At 39.5% G+C, this 24959-nt stretch overlaps 2 protein-coding genes across 2 annotated transcripts; one reads left to right on the top strand and one right to left on the bottom strand.

Annotated features, from left to right (window-relative positions):
* Nucleotides 1-998: 998 nt before the first annotated feature.
* Nucleotides 999-4273, bottom strand: LOC122146578 (E3 SUMO-protein ligase ZBED1-like). The gene is made up of 3 exons (XM_042766074.1): nucleotides 3570-4273; nucleotides 3054-3474; nucleotides 999-2325 (listed from the first exon to the last, which is right to left on the bottom strand). The coding sequence occupies exons 1-3, from the start codon at nucleotides 3618-3620 to the stop codon at nucleotides 1328-1330; spliced, it is 1470 nt and encodes a 489-aa protein (XP_042622008.1). The 5' UTR covers nucleotides 3621-4273; the 3' UTR covers nucleotides 999-1327.
* A 1719-nt stretch (nucleotides 4274-5992) lies between these two features.
* myg1 (myg1 exonuclease) lies at nucleotides 5993-21742 on the top strand. The gene is made up of 7 exons (XM_042766075.1): nucleotides 5993-6141; nucleotides 6258-6346; nucleotides 12145-12304; nucleotides 12370-12519; nucleotides 20369-20491; nucleotides 21047-21228; nucleotides 21482-21742. Exons 1-7 carry the CDS (start codon nucleotides 6025-6027, stop codon nucleotides 21660-21662), a joined length of 1002 nt encoding a protein of 333 aa, XP_042622009.1. The 5' UTR covers nucleotides 5993-6024; the 3' UTR covers nucleotides 21663-21742.
* Nucleotides 21743-24959: the final 3217 nt, after the last annotated feature.

Genomic DNA, 24959 nt, shown 5'->3' with positions numbered 1-24959 from the left:
CGGCCTCATTCAGGACGGTGACGAGTCTGATTACAGACAGGAGGTTAAAGAGCTGGCTGTCTGCTGCAGTCTCAACAACCTGGAGCTTAACACGCTCAAAACTGTGGAGATGATCGTGGACTTTAGGAGAAACCCCCCTGCTCTCCCCCCACTAACCATCATGGACAGCACTGTGACTGCAGTGGAGTCATGGGTTCCTGGGCACCACTATCTCTCAGGACCTGAAGTGGGACATTCACATTGACTCCATTGTGAAAAAGGCCCAGCAGAGGTTGTTTAATCTGCCACAGGAGCTGCTGAAACAGTTCTACTCCGCCATCATTGAATCCGTCCTCTGCACTTCAGTAACTGTCTGGTTCAGCTCCGCTTCTAAATCTGACCTCAGAAGACTACAGAGGGTAGTCCGGACTGCTGAGAGAATCATCGGTACAACCCTCCCGTCTATTCAAGAACTGTACTTATCCAGAGTGAGCAAAAGGGCTGGCAAAATCAATCACTCTGGACCCCTCACATCCAGCACACTCCCTGTTTGAACTGTTACCATCTGGTCGACGCTACAGAGCACTGAGCACCAGAACGACCAGACACAGGAACAGTTTCTTCCCCCAGGCAATCCATCTAATGAACACTTGATAATTTATATGATATTTATATTTACAGACACATACACTTATTATCTAACACACATACTTAGTGTACACTTAAATTATTATTTTTTGCACATAATATACCTGTACATACATAACTGCTCATTGTAATATATCTGCCATACAATTGTCAATTTGTATACTGTCATTCCTTACCTACTGATTTGTATTTTCTGTATTTTTTTTATTCTTTTATTGTGTGTTTTTTGTTCTGTCGCTGTCATTCTGTTGCACTGCGGAGCTTCTGTCACGAAAACAAATTCCTCGTATGTGTAAACATACCTGGCAATAAAGCTCATTCTGATTCTGATTCTGATTCTGATACATGGCATGAACATGCACTGCATCTTACTCTTAGCAGAATTAAATTTTTCAAACCAAAAACAGAAAAAAATACTCTGTCTTTAATTGCACTTTGCATAGAATTTTAAATAACAACATAAAGAGGCAACACCTCTGTCTTGGGTAAAATACTAATGTAAACAAAAATTTAGCAGAGTACAAAATGTGCAAAATAAATAATACATCAACTCCAACTGAAATTGATGAAGTGCAAACTTTGCTTTAAAAAAATATTTTTTTTTCATTTGTGTCCCTGAATGTATGAACAGGAAAGAAAAATCACATTTTGGTTGAGGTGCAGAACATGAGATATGTGCTTAAGTTGCTGTCAATAACATTTAAACATTTTTGGCAAGGAAAATCAGCCTGTCCACTGCCTCTGGCTTGAGGCAAGCTCTGCTGCATGTGACAACTCCTCCGCCTACACTGAAAAGCCTCTTGTTGCAGGGATACTGAGGTATTTCTTGGCCAGGTGACTGAGCCTTGAGAAGCTGGATCTTCCACCACTGCAGTGGATCAGTGTCAGGGTCTGCCTCTGGCAAGAGCAGATAGGTTACCAGTTCAGTCTTTATTTTAGCTTCTTCCGACTTGTCAGATGTTGGCACAACAACACTCTTCTTGAAGAAGGTTGCTAAGGTCTTTTTCCTCTTGGGGTCTGGCTGAGGCCTTGCCTCTTCCTGGTCCACCTGCACAACTGGACCAGGCTGTGGTGTGCTTTTGTCAGCGGGGAAAGAAAGAAGTTCACTGACAGCTCTTCTTTTGACTTTCTCCACCATGTCTGGGTCGATGTAGGATGCCCGGAACCTTGGATCCATCAGAGAGGCCATGTCCAAGAGCTCATCCTTGACAGGATCACTGTATTTGTCAACAAGATATCCCAGTATGTTCCTTTTTATTGTTTTGGTAAGCTCCGTGTCGTTGTCCTCAGGCTGCAAAAGACTGGTTTTGAACAGATGGATAACAGGCTTGATATATGAGACACTGACATACATTTCCCCTGATAGCGCATCTGTAAAGTCTTGGAGTGCTTTAACCGCCTTGTTTACTGACTGCAAAACCTCGATGTCTTGCCAAGAGGGCACAAGATGGCGGCTTTTAACATCAGACCTCAGGACACGGGCTATAGCCTTCTCCTGTTCCAGGAATCGCTCGATCATCTTTTGGCGGGAGCCCCATCTGGTTGGGGATCCTGTTGTTAGCTGATGAGGGGGAAGGCCAAGCTCTGACTGAGCTACACCCAGCTCTCTTCTTTTCTTCCAGCTGTAGGAAAAAGCAGCGACTATCTTCTTGCAAACTCCAATGGCACGATCTATGTGGGGATCCTTAACACCGTTCTCTGTATGATAAAGAATAAAACACAACTATTGGGGACTTTAATAAATATCAGTCTACATCCATCTAAAAATGATTTATTTTCTTCTGTATTTCAAAACTTTGTCATTCCAAAACTCAGACACTGCAGATACACAAATAGAATTTTTGTGTACTATAGGCATATGTGCAGTTTGTGGAGAAATTTGAATCCATTTTATAAAATAATCCATTCAACTGTCTTTATGAATCAAATACAGATCAAATGGACATGCCATACTGAAACATTTTTGCAGAGTTTTTTTTTTTTGGCTAGGCCTAATTAAAAAAAATACATTTTAATAAATCACATACAGCACTTAAACTTTTTAAACGGTGGATGAACCGCAGTCAAGTAGTCCGACACTCGTCTTTTCGTAGTCGAGTCAGCTTGACTAAATGTTGGGTTGGCTGAGTGAAAGAAAAAAACAAAAAAACAAACTCCTCTAGCACTGCATGGCAGCACCTGTGTCCGACGGGACTCACAGCAATCTAACCAGCACTTATCCATGCTGGACCCTCCTATTTGATTTCTTGCTTGTGTTGTTCTCCTAGATGTAAGTCGCTTTGGAAAAAAGCATCTGCTAAATGACAGTAGTAGTAGTAGTAGTATTACGAAAAGACGAGCGTCATCTAGCTTGACTGAGGTTTGGATGAGGATAATATGTGCTCTGTCAAAATTGAATATTTTATTTTACTTATTGTTAGACTTACCAATAGCGTTGTGTAGTTTGTGTCCAAAGCACTGGAGGTTTGGCCATCCGTTCACTCTCAGGGCTTTAATCATGTTGGTGCCGCTGTCAGTTGTCATGCAGCATAGACGATTCTCAGACAGGTTCCAGCAGTCGAGAGCGTCTCTCAGTCCCTTGGCAACAAGTTCACCGGTGTGGTCCTCGGGAAAGTATGACGTTTGGAGGGAAATACTCCGCAAATCCCACGCATTGTTAATGAAATGCACCGTTAAACTCATATAAGGTTGCATAGTCCGACTGGACCACATGTCGGTTGTTGCCGAATAAAAGGACAGCTCCTCCAGTTCTCTGCTGACTTTCTCTCGTGTGTTGTTGTACAGCTGGGGCAAGGCGACTTCACTGAAGTACTTGCGGCTGGGTAGCTCATATCTGGGGTCTAAGGTTTTAATCACATGATAGGTAAAAATTGATAGCCTGAATGCACTGTAAGTCGCTTTGGATAAAATCGTCTGCTAAATGCATAAATTTAAATTTAAATTTTAATCAAATTAATAAACCCCGTCTTCTCCATGGTATATATGGGTACCATGTCTTTGGCTATGTGCAAAGCGACCGCTTCGGTGATTGTTCTTCACGATGCCCCTTTCCTGTCATATGCGGTGCCTTGTGCAAAGGATTCGGCTACAGTTAGCTGTTTTTTAGCTAAGGTTTGTTGGTCACTGCGGTTTTGTTTGTCCCGGAGAGACTGGCATTTTTCATATTCGGCTGGATGTCTCTGTTTCAGGTGCTGGAATAGGTTTGTGGTGCAGCTGCCTTTGACTGCGATGAGCTTTAGGCAAATGTTGCAGCGTGGGGTCTCTTGCTCCACGTCTGTCGCAGCAAACCCATACCAGTTCCAAACAACAGATGATTTTATTCCTTTCTTGGGAACAAACTTCCCCCTCTCACCTGTAGCCATGTTGTCGCTTGCTGTTGCTGTTTCGTGTGTGCTATGATGTTGTTGTTGTCGCTTGCCATACTGCTATGTGAAACTAATGCTACGGAAGCTCCGGGGAGCCAAAAATGCACCATTACACAAAAACTTGATTTACTTATTTTTTAAATTGCCGCAACAAAAAATTTGAATTAATTCATTCAATCGATTTTTCGCCCAGGCCTACAAGGAATGCGACAGCTGAAACCCATGTCTTGCATACGTCTGTGTGTAGTGGTTCTTGAAGCACTGACTCCAGCTGCAGTCCACTCTTTGTGAATCTCCCCCACATTTTTGAATGGGTTTTGTTTCACAATCCTCTCCAGGGTGCGGTTATTCACTATTGCTTGTACACTTTTTTCTATCACATCTTTTCCTTCCCTTCGCCTCTCTATTAATGTGCTTGGACACAGAGCTCTGTGAACAGCCAGCCTCTTTTTGCAGTGACCTTTTGTGTCTTGCCCTCCTTGTGCAAGGTGTCAATGGTCGTCTTTTGGACAACTGTCAAGTCAGCAGTCTTCCCCATGATTGTGTAGCCTACAGAACTAGACTGAGAGACCATTTAAAGGCTTTGCAGGTGTTTTGAGTTAATTAACTGATTAGAGTGTGACACCAGGTGTCTTCAATATTGAACCTTTTCACAATATTCTAATTTTCTGAGATACTGAATTTGGGATTTTCCTTAGTTGTCAGTTATAATCATCAAAATTAAAAGAAATAAACATTTGAAATATATCAGTCTGTCTGTAATGAATAAATATAAATATACAAGTTTCACTTTTTGAATGGAATTAGTGAAATAAATCAACTTTTTGATGATATTCTAATTATATGACCAGCACCTGTATGTTTTTCCAGTGTGAACTTGTACAGATTTTTTGGCTGGAATTTCAAAACTGGCTTCATTCCAAACATATATCAATACACCCTTTGACTGTGGTCTCAATTAAGGTTGGAGTATTGTTGAAGGATAAGATCCTAGACTTTTTGATAAATAACTTAATTACATTGTGCAAATACTATATTCACAGGTGTAAGTATTTAAACTTTTTTTTTTCATCTTTTTTCTTTCTTTTTGGCTGTATCAACACTAATAATATGTGTTTAGTTGTTGAAATGTGCCGTAAAGGTTTGTAATTGAACTTGATACCTTAATAAATAGTTAAAAAAAAATTAATAAAACATTGTCCAGACACACTGATCTATATATGACTATATATGATATATATATGATTTATAGATCAGTGGCCAGACATCAACATTGCTCGCGATATAAAATAAATCTATGAGTCCATCGTGTTTATTAATCCTTTTGTGCATAATTCCACGCAAGCCCTGTGCGTTTTTCTTACACTGCATGTTACAAAAGCGTCAGTTCACCATTTTAGTGATGATGAGATAAAATTACCTGAGTTTAAGTTTGAAGAACTCACGGCGACGCCATCTTGATTAATTCTGCAGCCAGACCCTTCTCCAAAAAGAGAGTTTAGAAGCAGTTATCAGCCTTTCAAGATCAGAAGGAAAGAGTATAGTGTGGGAAAAAATTATTAAAGAATGGCAACAAAGAACAAAAAGGAAGACATTTATACTCAATTAAAAAAGAGTTGGTACTGTGGAGAATAAAGCAGGAAACAGAAGAATAGGGCATAATAAATTAAATAGCACTCTTCATATTACGGGGAAACATCCAACTGGGTTTTGTGCCCAGTGCCAAATACCTGAGACTGTAGAACATGTGCTTATTAATTGTTCAAAATATGGATTACAGAGGGTAGATATGATAAAAGACATGGGAAAAATAGGACTAACAGGGCGTGGAGTAAAGAATATAATGAACTGCAGTAGGAGTGAACAAGGAGTGAAATACTTGATTCGCTTTCTGAATAAAACAGGACTCATGACAAGAATATGATGACTAAAATATATGGGAAATAACTAGAACCAGAAGATGGCAGTATTGCAACGTCAAGGATGCAAGCTGCCGTTAAACCCAAAGAAGAAGAAGAAGAAGCGTTAGTTCATGAAGGCGATCCAGAGCGCATTTCTGATGAAGATGAGGATCGGGACTCATAACGGCACGTTTCACTGCGATGAAGTTCTGGCGTGTTTCCTGCTGCGGCAGCTTCCGGAGTACAAGGTGCGCGACAGGAACCAGATCCTCATCACAAACACAAACACAGTCTGATCTGCACGTGTGCACGGTTATGTGAGTGTGTGTGTGTTGCTGTGTTATCTGAGTTATCGAGATGTAGGGACGCGTCGCTCCTGGCGCAGTGTGATGTAGTGGTGGATGTCGGAGGAGAGTATGATCCCGCTCGGCAGCGCTACGATCATCACCAGAGGTCAGAGAGAATCCCTTTATAAACCCCAGTCAGGGGACACTGTGCCTGTAGTACACTACACGTGCAGCTCTGTCAGCTTGGCCCCCTTTGGAATCATATAACGCCAAATAATTCTGGGTGATAAGCGCAGTTTGTCTTGTAAACTATATATATAACGAAAAAGAAAACCATCACCAGCTGCTAAATTCAGATCTGCGTTCGCTGGCTGGCACAGACACAGACGCGTTTTAAAGCGCTGCTCATTATAACCAATCACATTCGATTCTGTTGAGCTAATGAATGCAGGGACCAATCAGAGGCGTTCAGATGAGTCAGCGCTGTCTGTCACCGCGCGCTGGCTGACTCCCACCAGAAACAACAAACTGAACATGTACGAATCTAAGGAAGATATTTCACAGTGTAAACAGCTTTAGAGATTATTTTGGCAGTTTTTAAGAGTGCTTGAACTCGCTGGACTGAAGTGAAAATGTTCTTTGATAATATAAACGTTCTTTGCTCTCTTTTTGTACAATGAAAGTGTTATAGGCTAATTAGTAACTTGCAATGTTTTTATTAAATTCAATTTAAATACAAAGTCAGTCGTATTAAAAGCATTTTATGGTGTGACACCCATATTTGGTACTTAAGTAAAAAGACGGGCTTTTATGCAAAGTTAATAGATTACACTATTAGGCTACTTGGCCCATCGCCTGTAATAACTAACATACTCTATAACTAACATAAACTAACATAATCTATAAACAGGGTTCCCACGCATCCTTGAAATCCTTGAAAGTTTGTGAATCTGAAAAAAAATAAAAATAATTCAAGGCCCTGGAAAGTTTTTGTAAATAAACATACATTGACACAGGTCCTTGAAAGTGCTTGAATTTATTTTGTGCAAGATTTTTTCTGGAAAAAAAAATCCATATTATTCCCTCTGGTCCGCTGATGTGTTATTTTGCCAACACTTCGTGGCCTGTGTGTACGAGCCTGCTTGATTTACAGTAGTTAGGCGCTTTAACGCGTTATGTTAAGTGTTTCGCGCGTGAGGTACTTTGTGTTGTATGTTGCCATGACGTTAGAGTGACCAGATTTCCCCTCTTTCCCAGACATGACCTCTTTTTGGATAAAAAAAATGCCTCCAGCCAGGATTTCTGAATCGTCCAAAATGTCGGGGATTTGGCTTTTACTTTCTACAGTCGCCAGTGATGTGTGTGTTTGTATTCGAGCGCTGCGAGGGACTGTTCTCTTAATCCCGCTCCCACTCAATTTCTGACCATTATTGCCCGCTCCCGTGATTTTTGTGTGCAGTGCCGCCCGCTCCATTCTAATATTGCAGAATTTTCTCACATCAGGGAGCATCTATCAATACGCAGAGTATTTAAATCTGTTTTGAAGCTGTTCACGCGATCATGCGCACTCTGTGTAAAGATCAGATATTTGTCATTAAGCTCAGGATCTGTTGAGCAGCATCTCTCTCTCCTCAACCCCTGATCAGTCAGATCTGACTCCTGCAGCTCGTGTTGAATGCAGGGTTCCCAAGTCTGCGTTTTTTTTTTCCCGTGGCTACTTTTAAACTGTTAATGGGTTGATTCAAGTCAAGTCTGCTTTGTCAATTCTTCCACATGTACAGCACATACATTCAGAGAATTGAAACTGCGTTACTCTCAGACCCCCGGTGCATACAGATAACAGTAGAGCCTAAAAATAGATACAGATAAAATATAAAATACACCATACAAATAAGGGCATGAAAAAAAAATAAAGTTAAATAAAGCAGTGCAAGGCACATGGCAGATAGAGTGCAAACCTGTGAAGTGAACAAACAGTGCAGATAATAAATTGTAGTGCAAAAAAAAAAAAAAAAAGAGGAGTTATTTTATTTAACTGACTGAAGAGGTGGTAGAATGACATCGGGGGGGGGGGGGGGGGGGGGGGTTCATAGTTCAGTGGTGCCTGGGGCAGAAGAGGGACGGGGGGGGCAAGTTCGGGAGCGAGTTCAGCTTCCTGACAGCCTGATGGATGAAGCTGTCCTTCAGTCTGCTGGTCCTGGCCTGGAGACTCCGCAGTCTCCTCCCTGATGGCAGCAGACTGAAGAAGCTGTGTGAAGGGGTGAGTGGGATCACCTGCGATGCAGAAGGCTTTACAAGTGAGACGGGTTCCATAAATGTCCTGGAGGGAGGGGAGAGAGACACCAATGATCTTCTCAGCTGCTCTCACTATGCGTTGCAGAGTCTTCCGGCAGGACGCGTTGCAGGCACCATACCACACAGTGATGCAGCTGGTCAGGATGCTCTCGATGGTGCCTCTGTAGAAGGTGTACATGATGGGGGCCGGGGCTATTATGGAGTCAAAATAATGCCATATATATATATATACGCAAAAAAATAAAGTTTTGCAAAAGAAAATAAAGTTTTGAGGAAAATAATTTTGCTTTTTGCAAACAAAAATAAAGAATTGCAAAACATAAATGAAACCGCTCGAAAAAAATGATTTTGCAATACATATTTTCCATGGTCTTTAAATTTATTTGCAACGCTGCTTTTATTTTGCGTGTCAGTCTAGTTTGAGCTTGTGCTGCCGTTTTTCCTTTGCGCTTCATTTTTCTGCGCGTCTCGCTTTGTGGCGCAGTTTTGACGTGGGGGTGGAGTCAAGGGATGGGGGCGTGTACAACATGCCTCCCTGGAAGTGACGTCATCGTCCCGAGACGCAGCTCACTGATCCAGGTACCGTCATGAGGAGCAGAGGCATGCGAGTGGATCGCTTCCTTTTATTCACTAGCATTAAAACATGCATGGTTTCGTTTTATTAACTTTATTAACAAATGTATATGTGTATTAGCAGTGTTTGCTCAAGTTAAAGAAGTTGTTAACATGAACATCTGCTGTTTATTTCTCTCGATGTGCACACTTTTATAGCATTAAAATGTGTATTAACAGTGTTTGTTAACTTTCTTAACTTTGTTAAAATTTCTTAACCTGTGGGAGGACGCCAGCGCACAGAAGCGTTCTTTGTTCACATTAGTTCAGAGTTACTGCTATATTATAGCTCTCCTCAGTTTGCGGAGGAAGTAGAGACGCTGCTGTGATTTCTTGGCCAGTGCTGTGGTGTTGTTGGTCCAGGAGAGGTCCTCTGTGATGTGCACACCCAGGAACTTGGTCCTGCTTAACCATTCAGTGCATTGTGTTCATATTCCGGGCTCATTTGCCTGCCTGCATAAAGCACGCATCATCAATAAGACCTGTACTGAATTTGATCTTTTAATATCACTGTTTTAAAGGCACTTTAAGTGTTTTCACATTAAACGTTTTAGAATGTCCCGCTGTTTTTAGTGATATATTGGAAATATTGCGGCAGGTGCTTTTCATGGATTTGTAATGGCCAGAACTTGCATTTTGTTCACACATCTTTGTTTTTTGTTCTTTTGAGAGGTGATGTAAAGGTTTGTGGATTGGAACAGACTTGTGCTGCAGTTCTGTGGGTGTTTGAGCCGGTCACGTGACTGAAAGCTATCGTGTTGTTCCATCATATGGATATGCTATACTGTGGATACCGTTATATATTCATGAATTAAAATTTTGCATTTATATAGAGTAGTTTTGTTAAATTTGGTACGCTTTGTAAATTTTACCACAAATGACGATAAAGTCGAGGCTGAACATTTTTGTCCTCTGTGTGCAACACCGTACTACACAGGCATTAGTAATCAAACACAGAGCATCGTAACAGACCAGCTTAATAGAGCACAAATCACCAGCTCCAGTGCTTCCCAAACTGAGGGATCGTGTACAGTCAGAAGATTATTTTGCAAAAGAAACCTCTGCAGGGTGATACAGACTACACTGCATAACTGTCCCGATTATCATGCAGTCACTTGCCTGATAAGTAAATAATTGAATGCAAAATATTAATTTGATATTTTAATTACCTCAACATGACTCGCAGTGCGCTTGAGCGACCACTAGATGAATCAGAGTTATATTGAGTTAAATAATCATTTCAAATATTCATAAGAGAATCATGAAAAAATAGTTTGCTCAAAAATATTGAGCAGCACAACTGTGTTCAACATTGATAATAATCAGAAATGTTTCTTGAGCAGCAGATCATCATATTAGAATGATTTCTGAAGATCATGTGACACTGAAGACTGGAGTAATGATGCTGAAAATACAGCTGCACATCACAGAAATACAGTAGCCTATATGTTAAAACATTCAAATAGATAACTACAATATTTCACAATATTACAGTGTTTACTGTATTTTTAATAAATAAATGTAGCCTTGGTGACGAGACTTTCAAAAAAAAGAGGGGTTGGGGGCTTGAAAATATTTTTTCCCTACAAAAGAGGGGCCCGGCAGAAAAAGTTTGGGAACCACTGGCCAACTCAAACACACACACAATATTTAATTCAATTCAATTCATAAAGGCCTGCCTCATGTTGCACATTTGCACTTTTTGAGAAAAACAATGGCACAATAAAAAAATACTTTTCAGGTCTATGTCCAGTCCCTCACTTTTTCTAGTTATGTAAGGTTAAAATATTTTTACTGTAATTTTTTTTCTTATATTGCAATATAATATCTATATCAGCTGGACAGTGTAAATATCCTGATATGAATTTTTTTTAGTTTATATCGCCCGCTATAGTGGGTGGGGATGGATTGTCTGTCGGTGGGAGATCCCAGGTTTTCAGATGTTGATGACTTACTTTCTTCAGTGTCTGCATATAATGCCAGTGTACAGGACGTCCCAGAAACAGTATGTATTAGTATCTGTAGTTTTCTTACACACGCCTATCATTTTGGTTAAGAAGAGATTGATTCATCATCAATTGATTCACTGATTCATGATACTTGAAGATGATTCTCAACTATGTTATGAATATAACAGAATGATTTGATGTACTACTGTACTTTATGGAATATGTGTGCAAAATGTTAATATATTGGTATTTCCATTCTATACACAGTGGATATATAGATTGCATAATATCTCCTATCTCATAGAAATATTGATCTATAATTTGCCCAAAATGCCTGATCAACAGCTGTTTGTCCTGCTGTCCTCTACAGAAGACATAAATTACACCCTGTTTCATAACAAAGTCATTCCGAATTGTAACCCATAACATTTTCTTCTGAGATTAAATCCAATCTTTATCATATTTCCCTAAGAGTGCTCAATCTGATCGTTCTGTCAGAATCAGTCATGTTTAAAGAGCACGCAGAAGATGTGTTTCTGATCAAACCTCTGAAAAGCCCTGACTGTGCTCTGAACCGGACGTCCAGACGTCTAACATATAACGTCCTACAGAGGACAGAATATATATATATATCTCCTTCAGAATGATAGTGATAATATATAATACTTGATACAGTTGTTTACAGATCTCATCACCTCACATTAATTTAATTGTAAATATAAACAGTTCAACAGACTCCTTTCAGAACTGATGTGTGATAGGTGAGGGTCTCTCATTACCTGATCTACAGCTGAACTCTCTTTTCTGTACAGATCTGTCCACTGAAAACATTGGTGAATCCCTCATCGATCAGTTCATGAGGCTTACTGAACAGTTGGGCTTCAAGATAGTGACTTTAAACCAGGAAATTAAAAAACATGAAAGTATTAAAAAATTACTATCAGCTGAATAACAGCAAAAGCGCAGATGAGTCTTTCGGCAGTAATATTACGGATGTGTTATATTACTGTAGTAATATATGCATGTCTGTATTATGTAACACACGTGTACAGTCTTTCAACTGTAACACCGAAGCGTTAATCTCATCAGTGTGTAAATCTTTCGACAGGTCTTTTGCGGAGAGCTTCCACAGCTTGTGTCCAGAGAAGCGCTGGGTGACGAAGCTGAGCTCGGCGGGTCTGATCTACCTTCACTTCGGCAGACGTGTTCTGGAGCAGCTGACGCAGCTGAAGCAGCACGAGCCGCAGCTGGAGGTGCTTTATGACAAGGTCAGTTCACGCTCGCCCTTCTCCAGCACACAGGAGCGCTGCCTGACGCCGTGCCTCTGTTCCAGGTCTATGAGAACTTGGTGCAGGAGGTGGATGCGGTGGATAACGGGATCAGTCAGTGTGACGGAGAGGTGCGTTACTCCATCAGCACCACCCTCAGCGCTCGCGTCGCCCACCTCAACCCTCGCTGGAACAGCACACACCAGGACACTGAGGTTAACCAAGCGCTCCCCACACACCTCTTCACACACTTTACACCATCAGACCAGCTCTTTAAATTCTCCTAAACACACTCTTTATAATCAGCAGGTTTTGATATTAGAATAAAACTGCATGTTGTTGAGGGAGCGGTGTTGTGATAACATCCTGTGAACAAATTTTATAAATATTTCAGCCTTTAGACCATTTTTCTAGGGATGTCAAAATCATAATGGATGATGTATTTTATATGAAATTGGTCTAAACACAAACCACAGATTGAGTTCCTCTGGCCGCTGTTACACCTCAGTTCTTGATTCTCAGTTCTGATTGGTTGACTTTATCTGATGTTTTTGGGAACCAGCTTACATCGTCTTTTAAAAGTGACCCGTATACATTATCTGCATTTACATTATACACTTGGCGAAACAACACAAGGTAGACGTACTGAGCCGGAAACAGGGTTGCCAGGTCTGCAACATAAAACCAGCCCAATTGCTAATCATAGCTAGCCGCTTTAACCCTTAATCACTGTTTGGGGTCATTTTGACCCCACTGGACTTTTACTTCATTTTTTAAAAGTGTTACCTTCATCTCAGGGGCATGAAATGAAAAATGTTTTACACCGTTTAAGGTGTTTGGGGTCAAAATGTCCCCACATTGAAAAAAAATAAAAGTAAATCCATTATAAATCTGAAATTTTCTACATATAAACCAAGGTCTGGTCCTAGAGCATAAATAAAAAGTAGAACGAACTTTCTATTTCATAAACACACGCACACACACACGCACACGCACACACAGACACACAAATGTATGTGACTGCAACAGAGAGCATTTTTACAGAAATTGGCAAATAAAATAAACAAAACTGGCATAAATTAAAAACAAATTACATTTAAATCAAGGTCTGGTCCTAGAGCATAAACACAAAGTGGAACGAACTTTCTATCTCATACACACACACACACACACACACACACACACAAACAAACAAACACAAACACACAAATGTATGTGACTGCAACAGAGAGCATTTTTATAGAAATTGGCGTATAAAATCAACTAAACTGGCATAAATCTGAAAAATGTCACATATGCAACATGGAACAAGCATGTTCCATAATTGTTGATAAATAATTTTCTGAAATAAATAGTATGTGATTACAGTCATGTCATAGTGGTGACTTGTAATGTTTCTGCAAATGTATGTATTATAATTTGCAAAAGCAGATCATTCAAAATATATCAGACAACAACAACAAACTCTAACTTTGACAAAAATACAGATTTTTTTTTTATGTTTTTCAAAATGTTTAAATATATATTCACAAAATATATATATCATAAAGTTGTGAGGAGAAATTTGCTCAAGAAATGAAGTGAAAATGAATGAGTCTCTATGGACCACTATTGGATGCATGTGGTCATTGCACTTTAATTCCTTAACTAGAAGAAAAAAAGTTTTTCGACTAACCTCCAGATGGCAGTATTCTATCCCTAACACACAGAGCAATGTCCAAAAACTATTTAGATTTAATTAAGATAATCATTTAAGTGATTTTTTTATTTAAAAAAAATCATATTTCATGTGTCAGTTTTTGGCCTAGTTATGTAATTGTGCAGTAAATAGGTAAAAAAAGTCAAAATTTCCACAAAAACACATCGCTCTTTAAATGTTTGGGGTCAATCTGACCCTAAACATCTTAAGTGTTATCCTTTTTTTTAACAGTGATTAAGGGTTAACACAAGTGTAAAAGTAGCCTAATTCTGCAGGAAGACCGCGGATTGGCAACACTGGCCAGAAAAGTCACCATCAGTCGCGCCCTCATTTCTTCAGTGACCTGTGACTGACAGAATATCCCATCTGTCCACTTACATGGCAGATGCCAATGTACTCGATTCATATCAGATATATTTCCACATGAGGCCTGAATCCGATCGGAGAATATCAGAATCCAGGGGTTTTTCCTGAAATGTAATAGGTTACAGATTACAAATTACTCTATTTAAAGTGTAATAAGTAGTGTAACTTTTCAATTACTTTATAAAAAGTAAAGTTACTGACTACATTTGATTACTTTTTAATTACTTTTAAGTTTCTAATAGATATTTTCAACTAAACTATTTCCAAACATTTATAACAGGCAGGGTTAACCTTATAGTAGTACTCTGTTTACTGTTAGAATTTCAAAACCTTTCATCACTTGAGTTAAGATCATATTTATTTAATTTTAAAGCACAGCCATCACAAAACCAGAGTTCATAACAAAAAAAAAAAAATGGTTTAATACTGTTTTAGGATTCAACTATTTGCATAGCTATAACAGGACACACTGGCAAGTAACAGTGCCTTGGGAAAAAAAAAAAACTTAAAGCATATAAATAAACCCAAATAGGCAATAAAGCAGTTATTAAAACAATTATTAATAACCGTTAATAACAGAAAAAAACACTGGTGTCTCATAGCCATCAATGTAATTAGGGAAAGACAATGGTGATACTGGTGACAAAGTGTGCATTATAAAGCAAATGAGGCATCTTTTCAAATAGCTTTGTCTTGAGGCTAAGCAAAGTAGGAATTAAAAATCCTAGGTAACATTTGCTTTCACCCTGGAGAATGTCAGTGGCAACAGCTAGAGGCTTCAGAACCTCTGTGTTTAAGGAATGCAGACTCTTGTGGATGAAGCCTTGGCACATCAAGTTTATCACAGATCTCCCTCAGCTTTTCTTCTGGGAGCCCTGCAAGTTTTGTGATAGCCCTGACCTCTGAGTTCCATCTTGTGTCTGATGGGACGGTAAAATGCATATTGGCAATCTCCTGAATCACAGTTCTTGTTTTGAATCCTGTATTCTGCATGGATTTAATTTAGTTTTGCTGCAACTGCATCATAGGTGTGTCGTCCTTTGAGACGTGTGCGTGCCAATGCTGCAGAATGTCTCTCCAGCGTGTCTTTGTCAATCCAAAACTGCGGTTTTGTGCTGACCAAATGTCTGCTGTCGTGCAGACAGTGTCCACATTAATGAGCTTGGAGATGACAGATTCCTTCATTACAGCAAACTCTCTGTCAATGCGCTGCATCAGAGTTTTTCGGCACATTACTTTCTTCCCGCCATTGATCCCCTCAATCAATCTTTTGAAGGATGGCTGCTCCACCAATGAAAAGCACTGTACATCATCAATCAGAAAGTGAACACCAGTTGGTTCACACGTTGCTGTGACACGCTAAGCCCTGATTCTATCCTTGCTTGCTTCAAAGGGGGTTGTGAAGCCAAAAGGGTAGAGGAGCCTGCCGATGCATCTTCCATCACATCAGACTGACTCGATGTTGTGTCTTGCATCAATAAAGTTCTTGGGTGTTTCCTCTAAAAAAACAGAGATGGTTATTTTTAGTTATATTTAAGAGAAAACACATTTCTAGACCATTATACTGTAGTAAAAAAATGTTTTTTCTGAATCGGCACACAATTTTTTTTACCACTATTTGTGTGTGAAGGGAAAACATTACACCATATAATAGGTATATATATTTATATAATATGATAGGTAAAAATTGATAGCCTGAATGCACTGTAAGTCGCTTTGGATAAAAGCGTCTGCTAAATGCATAAATTTAATTTAATTTAATTTTTAATTAAATTTAATTTAAAATTTAATATAAGGCCTAATATTTATTTCTCACTAACAGAAGCAAAGGTAGATTCTAGTTTCATACTGCCAAATCCAAACACACTTCCCCAGTGTAGCTGTCATAAAATCCATGGCACTGTTTTTTTTTTTTTTGTATGTTACATTCCATCTAAAACATTTAGACTCAATGACCAATTGGGGTGTTTTACTAGATAATAGCTCTATTTTGCAAGACAGAATGGGACAAACTAATTGAGAGATTTGTCCACTAGGTGGCACATAGAGCACGTCATGGAGGCAGCCATCCTGTATCGGCGCCAGCGAGTAAATAGGTAAATACCTTTGCTTCTGTTAGTGAGGTTGTCATCATTCAAATCATAAGTCACTTTTCAGGTGAAAATCACACAGTAGTCTAAGGACTAATTTTACAAACGACACTCAAAATTAAAATGGGTTAACTTAGTGGTAAAATTGCTTTTGCCAGATGAGTCTGTTGGTGCCCTGAATTTCAGAACTCCATGACTTTGTGAGTCAGTTATATTAGATTTGACATTACCAACACATTTTCAAGGAGAAAAAATGTGAGATGTATATTTTCTGTCAAAGGGTTTTTTGATGTAATTTTGTTTGAAGTGTGTATGTTGAAGGTTGGTTGATTTATGGATGATTTTTGATTGTTTTGTTTAATGGTTGTTAATTTCGTTAACGAAGACGACGATGAAAAATATTCATTAACAAACATTTTTTCTGTGACTAAGATGAGACGTTGACGAGCTAAAAATAATATCTGATGACGAAATTATGACAATTTATGCCGCATTTTCGTTGACTAGACGAGACTGGACTATAATGTTATTTGAGGACTACCGGACATTCAAAATGCATCCTATAGGCTACTGGAGCCACAATTCGTTGTCGATTAACTTAAAGTTAGTGAAGGCGGGATAGGTGGAATCGTGCTGATCGAAGTGTTCTCTCTTGTTTATCGTGTTCTCTAATGTTTATCGTGTAGAGTATCTCACATAAATACAGTAGGTTATGGATTAAGTGAACGTGAACAGGTGGGTGAAAACTGAACGTGTGTCAGTATTTCATGCATGCCTTCCGTCTTAAAAGGACAGCATTCCAAATTAAATACCTATCTGTCATTAATGTTAACCAACAAAAAGATGTTAAATGTATACATGTTAAGTAAACCTAATGTATCTGAAAAAATTGTATCTCTATTGTATTTGTCTTATGTGCTTCTTTTAAAAAAAAATATATCTATATATAAATATATATATATATATATATATATATATATATACGTGTGTTACAGGTCCTTCTAAAAAAATTAGCATATTGTGATAAAAGTTCATTATTTTCCATAATGTAATGATAAAAATTAAACTTTCATATATTTTAGATGTCATTGCACACCAACTGAAATATTTCAGGTCTTTTATTGTTTTTAATACTGATGATTTTGGCATACAGCTCAAGAAAAACCAAAAATTCCTATCTCAAAAAATTAGCATATCATGAAAAGGTTCTCTAAACGAGCTATTAACCTAATCATCTGAATCAACTAATTAACTCTAAACACCTGCAAAAGATTCCTGAGGCTTTTAAAAACTCCCAGCCTGGTTCACTACTCAAAACCGCAATCATGGGTAAGACTGCCGACCTGACTGCTGTCCAGAAGGCCATCATTGACACCCTCAAGCGAGAGGGTAAGACACAGAAAGAAATTTCTGAACGAATAGGCTGTTCCCAGAGTGCTGTATCAAGGCACCTCAGTGGGAAGTCTGTGGGAAGGAAAAAGTGTGGCAAAAAAACGCTGCACAACGAGAAGAGGTGACCGGACCCTGAGGAAGATTGTGGAGAAGGACCGATTCCAGACCTTGGGGGACCTGCGGAAGCAGTGGACTGAGTCTGGAGTAGAAACATCCAGAGCCACCGTGCACAGGCGTGTGCTTTTGAACCAGAAAACAGCGGCAGAAGCGCCTGACCTGGGCTACAGAGAAGCAGCACTGGACTGTTGCTCAGTGGTCCAAAGTACTTTTTTTTTTTTCGGATGAAAGCAAATTTTGCATGTCATTCGGAAATCAAGGTGCCAGAGTCTGGAGGAAGACTGGGGAGAAGGAAATGCCAAAATGCCTGAAGTCCAGTGTCAAGTACCCACAGTCAGTGATGGTCTGGGGTGTCATGTCAGCTGCTGGTGTTGGTCCACTGTGTTTTATCAAGGGCAGGGTCAATGCAGCTAGCTATCAGGAGATTTTGGAGCACTTCATGCTTCCATCTGCTGAAAAGCTTTATGGAGATGAAGATTTCGTTTTTCAGCACGACCTGGCACCTGCTCACAGTGCCAAAACCACTGGTAAATGGTTTTACTGACCATGGTATTACTGTGCTCAATTGGCCTGCCAACTCTCCTGACCTGAACCCCATAGAGAATCTGTGGGATATTGTGAAGAGAGAAGTTGAGAGACGCAAGACCCAACACTCTGGATGAGCTTAAGGCCGCTATCGAAGCATCCTGGGCCTCCATAACACCTCAGCAGTGCCACAGGCTGATTGCCTCCATGCCACGCCGCATTGAAGCAGTCATTTCTGCAAAAGGATTCCCGACCAAGTATTGAGTGCATAACTGAACATAATTATTTGAAGGTTGACTTTTTTTGTATTAAAAACACTTTTCTTTTATTGGTCGGATGAAATATGCTAATTTTTTGAGATAGGAATTTTGGGTTTTCATGAGCTGTATGCCAAAATCATCAGTATTAAAACAATAAAAGACCTGAAATATTTCAGTTGGGTGTGCAATGAATCTAAAATATATGAAAGTTTAATTTTTATCATTACATTATGGAAAATAATGAACTTTTTCACAATATGCTAATTTTTTGAGAAGGACCTGTATATATACAATAGTAGTAATAATAATAATTTATAAGTTGCTCCTTTTTCACTACTGTTAAAGGGATAGTTCACCCAAAAATGAAAATTCTCATAATTTATTCAAGTTTTTCCAAATTCAGTCCTTGATTCAAATTTCTCATAAGCGTAATTGATTTGGTCTAAAGAGAGAAGAATTAATGATTATTTTAGTTTGAAGACTACATATAGCTACCAAAATAAATTTCGGTAACTACAGTTTGGCTAAAACTATTGACTACAAGTAATGACTAAAAGATGACAAAAATGCAATGACTTTTCGTTGACTAAAACTATGAAAGACTCAAATGACTAAAATGTGACAAAGACTATTAAGCATTTTCGTCTCAAGATAAAGACTAAGACTAAATCAAAAATGCCTGCCAAACTTAACACTGTCTTGAATACACTGTGGGGTAGGTGAACGCGTTGGCGTTTGGTGTTTTTTTTTTTTTTTTTTTTTTTTCGTTTTTTTCTCCACATTGCAGCTATAGTAAATCGACTGACTACTCCATCACTTTTTATTATACAGAAACGAGTAATACATCATTCAAAATTAAAGGCTCTGTTTTTATTTCTGTACACTCACAATAATGACAAAAACTATATTATTTTATAAAATAAAGAAAGGCTAAGTTACGTACCTGCAGATGCTTCCTCAGGTTCGACATTGAAGCCTTTGATGTCGAAAGCATTTTAGCTGCTGGCAAACAAATTTTGCACTGTAATGTTGTATTTGCGCCCTTATCGGACTTCAGGATAAAATAATTTTTAAATTTCCAGCACTGAAATGCATTCTTATCACTCGCCATGGTGGCAACTCTCAGACAGCTTGTAGTCTAAAGCTTTTAGCGGCGATATGGATTAACGTAATTGGTAGACGTGGTGCGCCGCAAATTCAAACCAGAGAACCAATCAAAAGCATCAGAATAGCAGTGTTAACAAATTCTAGCCACAAATTAATATTATTCAACATATCCTAGGTTTTTAAAGAAAATATTCAGATGTAACCCTATTTGTAATCTTTAATATTTTCATAAGTAACTGTAATTTAATTACACATTTTTTTCTCAGTAACTGTAACGAATTAATGTTAAATTTATTTTGTAATTAAATTACGTAACGCCGTTACATGTAACTAGTTACTCCCCAACACTGGTTATATCTGATCTGTGCCACACGGCAGGAACTGAGTCACTTAAACCTTGTACCATGTAGAATTGGAATAGATGCTTAGTGTAAAGTTCAGCTGAATAGCATACATTTCTTTAATCATATAAAGAATATTGCTTGAATATGAAACTTTTACATCACAGGAGGGCTTCCAGAAAGCGCTGGCTCTTGTAGGAGCTGAGTTCAAGGACCGTTTGGATTACTACATGAAGGCCTGGCTCCCGGCGAGAGAGATCGTGCAGCAAGCTGTTCAGACCAGATATCAGGTGATTAATATCTCCAGGTTTTCAGTCTGGAGGCTCTAATGTGAAGGATTCACCTGTAAGAGGGTCTTTATTTAAAACCAGCTCTAACCCACTGGTTCTGTAGTGCCAGCGCTGCACATATCACACGCCTCCTGACTCTCAGCATAGTTTTAGTTTAGACAAGAGTGCAAAAAGCAGACAATAAAGAGACTAGATAAGAATTACAGTAAGAAGGGTGTAAAGACTTTATAAAAAGACTGGTCAAATAATGAAAACTTTAAAAAGTGCATTTATTTGATTTGATCGAGGTCCGTGTGAGTAATACAAGATGGAGAAGAACAGTCAAAAAACAAATAAAGACCGCTTCACATGCTCAGCGTCTGTGACCAGCATACATTGCACATGCTACTGTAGTTCAGAGAGAGTCTCTCCAGCTGAAAACTGGATCTGCTCAACTTGTATAATATGTTAAATCAGTAACCCATCAGACTCCAGCCAGTGTTCTTGCTCAAAGTGACCCAGTTTTGGAGAAACTAGTTGTGGTGAAGGTCTGGTGTTGAGTTTTGTCCCGTGCAGGTGGATCCGAGCGGGGAGATCGTGCTGCTGGCTCAGGGAGGCTGTCCCTGGAAAGAGCATCTGTTTGCGCTGGAGAAGGAGCTGAAGGTGGACGTGCCCATCAAGTTTGTGCTGTACACAGATCAGAGTGGACACTGGAGAGTCCAGTGTGTCCCGGCCGGACTCAACACCTTCCAGAACAGGTGACTTCTCCTGCCCGAGTGAAACTCTGTCATACAGAGACCATCAGCGAACGGCTTCCAAGTATATTGTGACGTAAGATGTGAAAGACTTTGATGTCTTTGAGTGTAGTAACTGAAGGCTTCACAGATGGTTTGTTGTGTTCACTGTTACCGGTTATAAATTCATTGCATTGTGTAACTGTGGCTCAGGCCGAAAGCTGACAATGATTCATTGTTCATCAAGATTTCTGCTGGTCATGTGACGTGTCTCTAGATTGAGTCTTCTGGAGGAATGGCGTGGGGTCCGGGACGAGGCCCTGTCCGAGCTGAGCGGGATTCCCGGCTGTATCTTCGTCCACGCCAGCGGCTTCATCGGGGGTAACCGGACACAGGAGGGAGCGCTGGAGATGGCCAAGAGAACGCTGCAGACCGCACCCAGACCTTTACTCAACTGACGAATAAATACAACACCTTTTGTGTTGGTATTCATGTTTTTGTTTGTATTCACTATGAAAAATACATAATTTTACAGAGATATTGTGGATTATTTGCTAGATTTCTTTCTGCATCCTGTGGAAGGATTGAATTTCACATCAAGATCAGGAGGAGAGCTGGACTAGACATCTACGGTGATCTTTTTATACAGAATACTCACCTTGTTCTTGGCCTAACAAATGAACAGATTGGTCATGTCAACAGACAGTTAATAACAGACCTTAGTCAGGGTAGAGCCATGTTTAGCATTGGACAGGAATGAAAATGAGACTGTGATAGAAATGCAGTGCCTTCAGTGAATTGTACTGTTGTTTAACAGTATACTGGCAAAAGGTCTATGCCTCACAGCCGCCTTTTCATTCTCAAGGCATTTAACCTGTTATTGGTCTATTGGTATCTTTACTCCTTGATGCGCTTAAAGGGAAACCACAAAGAATGATTTGTATGTAACTAAATAGTAATCTTGAACTTTACCCACAGCAGTTGTACTGGCATGTACCAGACTGTTCATTTCTTACCGAGACCTGTTTTCATTTTTGGTAAAGTGTGCTTTTTCTGGTTCTTCTAAGTGTTAGACACACATCTTTCATGGCTGTGACATTTAGTGTTTCAATAGTAAGTTTTGCTTTTGCTCCTCCTTTCCTTGAACACTTTGTAGCAAATTAGCTCAAAGGGGAAATGCATATAATTTATATCAGCTGCCAGAACTGTAGCAGAATTAATGACAATCAACTAATCTGTTTGTTCAGTGAACATTCAGTGTAACTTAAGAAAATATCTTTCTTACAGTACTAATGCATTCGATCGTGTAGCAAGATCGGGGCTCATTAAAGGGACTTTGTTTGCTAGTAGTGACCACAGAAACCAAACTCATGTAATTGTGCACAAAAGTTTTATCAGCTAAAACACTCAACACATAACTGGTCTAAAGTCAAGTCAAGTCACCTTTATTTATATAGCGCTTTAAACCAAACAGATTGCGTCAAAGCAACTGAACAACATTAATTAGGAAAACAGTGTCAATAATGCAAAATGACAGTTAAAGGCAGTTCATCATTGAATTCAGTGATGTCATCATTCAGCTCAGTTCAGTTTAAATAATATCTGTGCAATCAAGTCAACGATATCGCTGTAAATGAAGTGTCCCCAACTAAGCAAGCCAGAGGCGACAGCGGCAAGGAACCAAAACTCCATCAGTGACAGAATGGAGAAAAAAACCTTGGGAGAATCCAGGCTCAGTTGGGGGGCCAGTTCTCCTCTGACCAGACGAAACCAGCAGTTCAATTCCAGGCTGCAGCAAAGTCCGATTGTGCAGAAGAATCATCTGGTTCCTGTGGTCTTGTCCCGGTGGTCGTCTGAGACAAGGTCTTTACAGGGGATCTGTCTCTGGGTCTCTAGTCCTGGTCTCCGCTGTCTTTCAGGGCTGTAAAGGTCTTTTCTAGGTGCTAATCCACCATCTGGTCTGGATACGTACTGGATCCGGGTGAATGCAGTGACCCTCTGACTTGGGTACAGACTGGATCTGGTGGCTACGGTGACCTCGGAATAAGAGAGAAACAGACTAATATGAGCATAGATGCCATTCTTCTAACGATGTAGCAAGTACATCGGGTGTTATGGGAAGTGTTCCCTGTTCCGGTTTACCTAATTAATGCAGCCTAAAAATCCTTTAACGGATTTGGATATTAGAAGTGTATTAGTATGTTATGTGTAAGCCAGGTTAAAGAGATGGGTCTTTAATCTAGATTTAAACTGCAAGAGTGTGTCTGCCTCCCGAACAATGTTAGGTAGGTTATTCCAGAGTTTAGGCGCTTAATAGGAGAAGGATCTGCCGCCCGCAGTTGACTTTGATATTCTAGGTATTATCAAATTGCCAGAGTTTTGAGAACGCAGCGGACGTGGAGGACTATAATGTAACAAGAGCTTGTTCAAATACTGAGGTGCTAAACCATTCAGGGCTTTATAAGTAATAAGCAAGATTTTAAAATCTATACGATGTTTGATAGGGAGCACACACACACACAGGGAAGTGAGTGAATTAAACTTAAAGGAGCTGTCCTGCATCTGGTTGTTAGTTGTGGCTTGGAGGAAGTTCACAGACAGGGTTCTGCTGGGGATTGTTGCTCGTGTTGTACAGGTACTGTAAATCACCTTTGTTTTCTCTTTATGGACCTGTGCCACACATGCTTCTCAAATCCTCAATCAGCCAATAAGGTTTTGATAGATTGTTGTGTAAACTGTGGTCTGTTTGTACACCGTTAATTGGACTAGCTATCAGCCCATTGATCCCTTAGATCCTGACGTGGCACTGAGCACTTTTCCATATCAAAGGCTGTTTTTATAAAAATGAATGTTGGTGTGCACACATTTTATAAATGTTGCCACTGATGTTGTGTTTGGCAGATCTTGAATTTTGTTTGATTACTTGCTTCCACTGAGCCGGGTCCTTTTCTCTACCTGAGTTGCTTTGATATCGTTTTCTCTTTCTCCTTCCACTGATGTTTTTGAGGGCTGTAGAAAGAAATATCTTTTATTAATGGTGGACAAAATACTGTGCCAGAAGAGGGCACTGAACAAGTCATAAAAGAAGTCTTGTTTGAAAAGAAACACTGAGAACAATGTTGTGTTGTGGAAAAACCTGAGGATTCAGTGGGATCTTCACCTAGGGCTTTCCCAGCACTGATTCAGTAGAGCGCCATGGTCCTAAAAACAGAATGTGAGGCTCAAAAAAGGCTGTGCATCAAAGAAGCTAAAAAGGACTCTGATTTAGTTCTGTACGACAGATAGCAGAAGCTAGAGATTACAGTTTATGTTTAAATATGGATATTTTTCTTACACAAATGCATCGAATCACTTCAGAAGGTCTTTATTAACCCCTGGAGCCATGTGGAGCACTTTTTATGATGGATTTGTGCACTTCATTCCCTTTGAAATAGCCACATAATGCCACAAAAAGGACTTCTCTCCATTAAATCCATAGACAAACCTCTCCATAAACGAACATGTCCCTAGGACATTGTGTGTATTATTACTGTTTTTGTGTTGTATACTGTTCATGCATGATTTATGATTGAATTATTAGCTCATGTGACCTTACCACTCTTATCAGGCAATTGAGTCCGCTTCCAAAAAAAACTTCTTCCTGCCTGAAACACACCATTCACATTTGTCAAGCCAAACGCAGGGGGTGTGACCTCTGCAGAACTTGAAAGGCATCAATGACCTCAAATACATCCATGACCCTAGCACTTGCTCTC

Source organism: Cyprinus carpio, chromosome A11, assembly GCF_018340385.1.
Source record: "Cyprinus carpio isolate SPL01 chromosome A11, ASM1834038v1, whole genome shotgun sequence".
In the NCBI taxonomy this organism is placed as follows: domain Eukaryota; kingdom Metazoa; phylum Chordata; class Actinopteri; order Cypriniformes; family Cyprinidae; genus Cyprinus; species Cyprinus carpio.
This window is presented reverse-complemented; position numbering and strand designations above follow the sequence as displayed.

Bases quoted from the DNA above. Each gene is read 5' to 3' on its own strand.
- LOC122146578 (XM_042766074.1), bottom strand. From the start codon at position 3,620: ATGGTACCCATATATACCATGGAGAAGACGGGGTTTATTAATTTGATT. The intron at 3,475-3,569 runs ATTTAAATTTAA...CATGTGATTAAA, and splicing joins GGTTTATTAATTTGATTAAA to ACCTTAGACCCCAGATATGA. The intron at 2,326-3,053 runs GTAAGTCTAACA...TTTATCATACAG, and splicing joins CAAACTACACAACGCTATTG to AGAACGGTGTTAAGGATCCC.
- myg1 (XM_042766075.1), top strand. From the start codon at position 6,025: ATGAAGGCGATCCAGAGCGCATTTCTGATGAAGATGAGGATCGGGACT. The intron at 12,305-12,369 runs GTCAGTTCACGC...CCTCTGTTCCAG, and splicing joins TGGAGGTGCTTTATGACAAG to GTCTATGAGAACTTGGTGCA. The intron at 20,492-21,046 runs GTGATTAATATC...TGTCCCGTGCAG, and splicing joins CTGTTCAGACCAGATATCAG to GTGGATCCGAGCGGGGAGAT.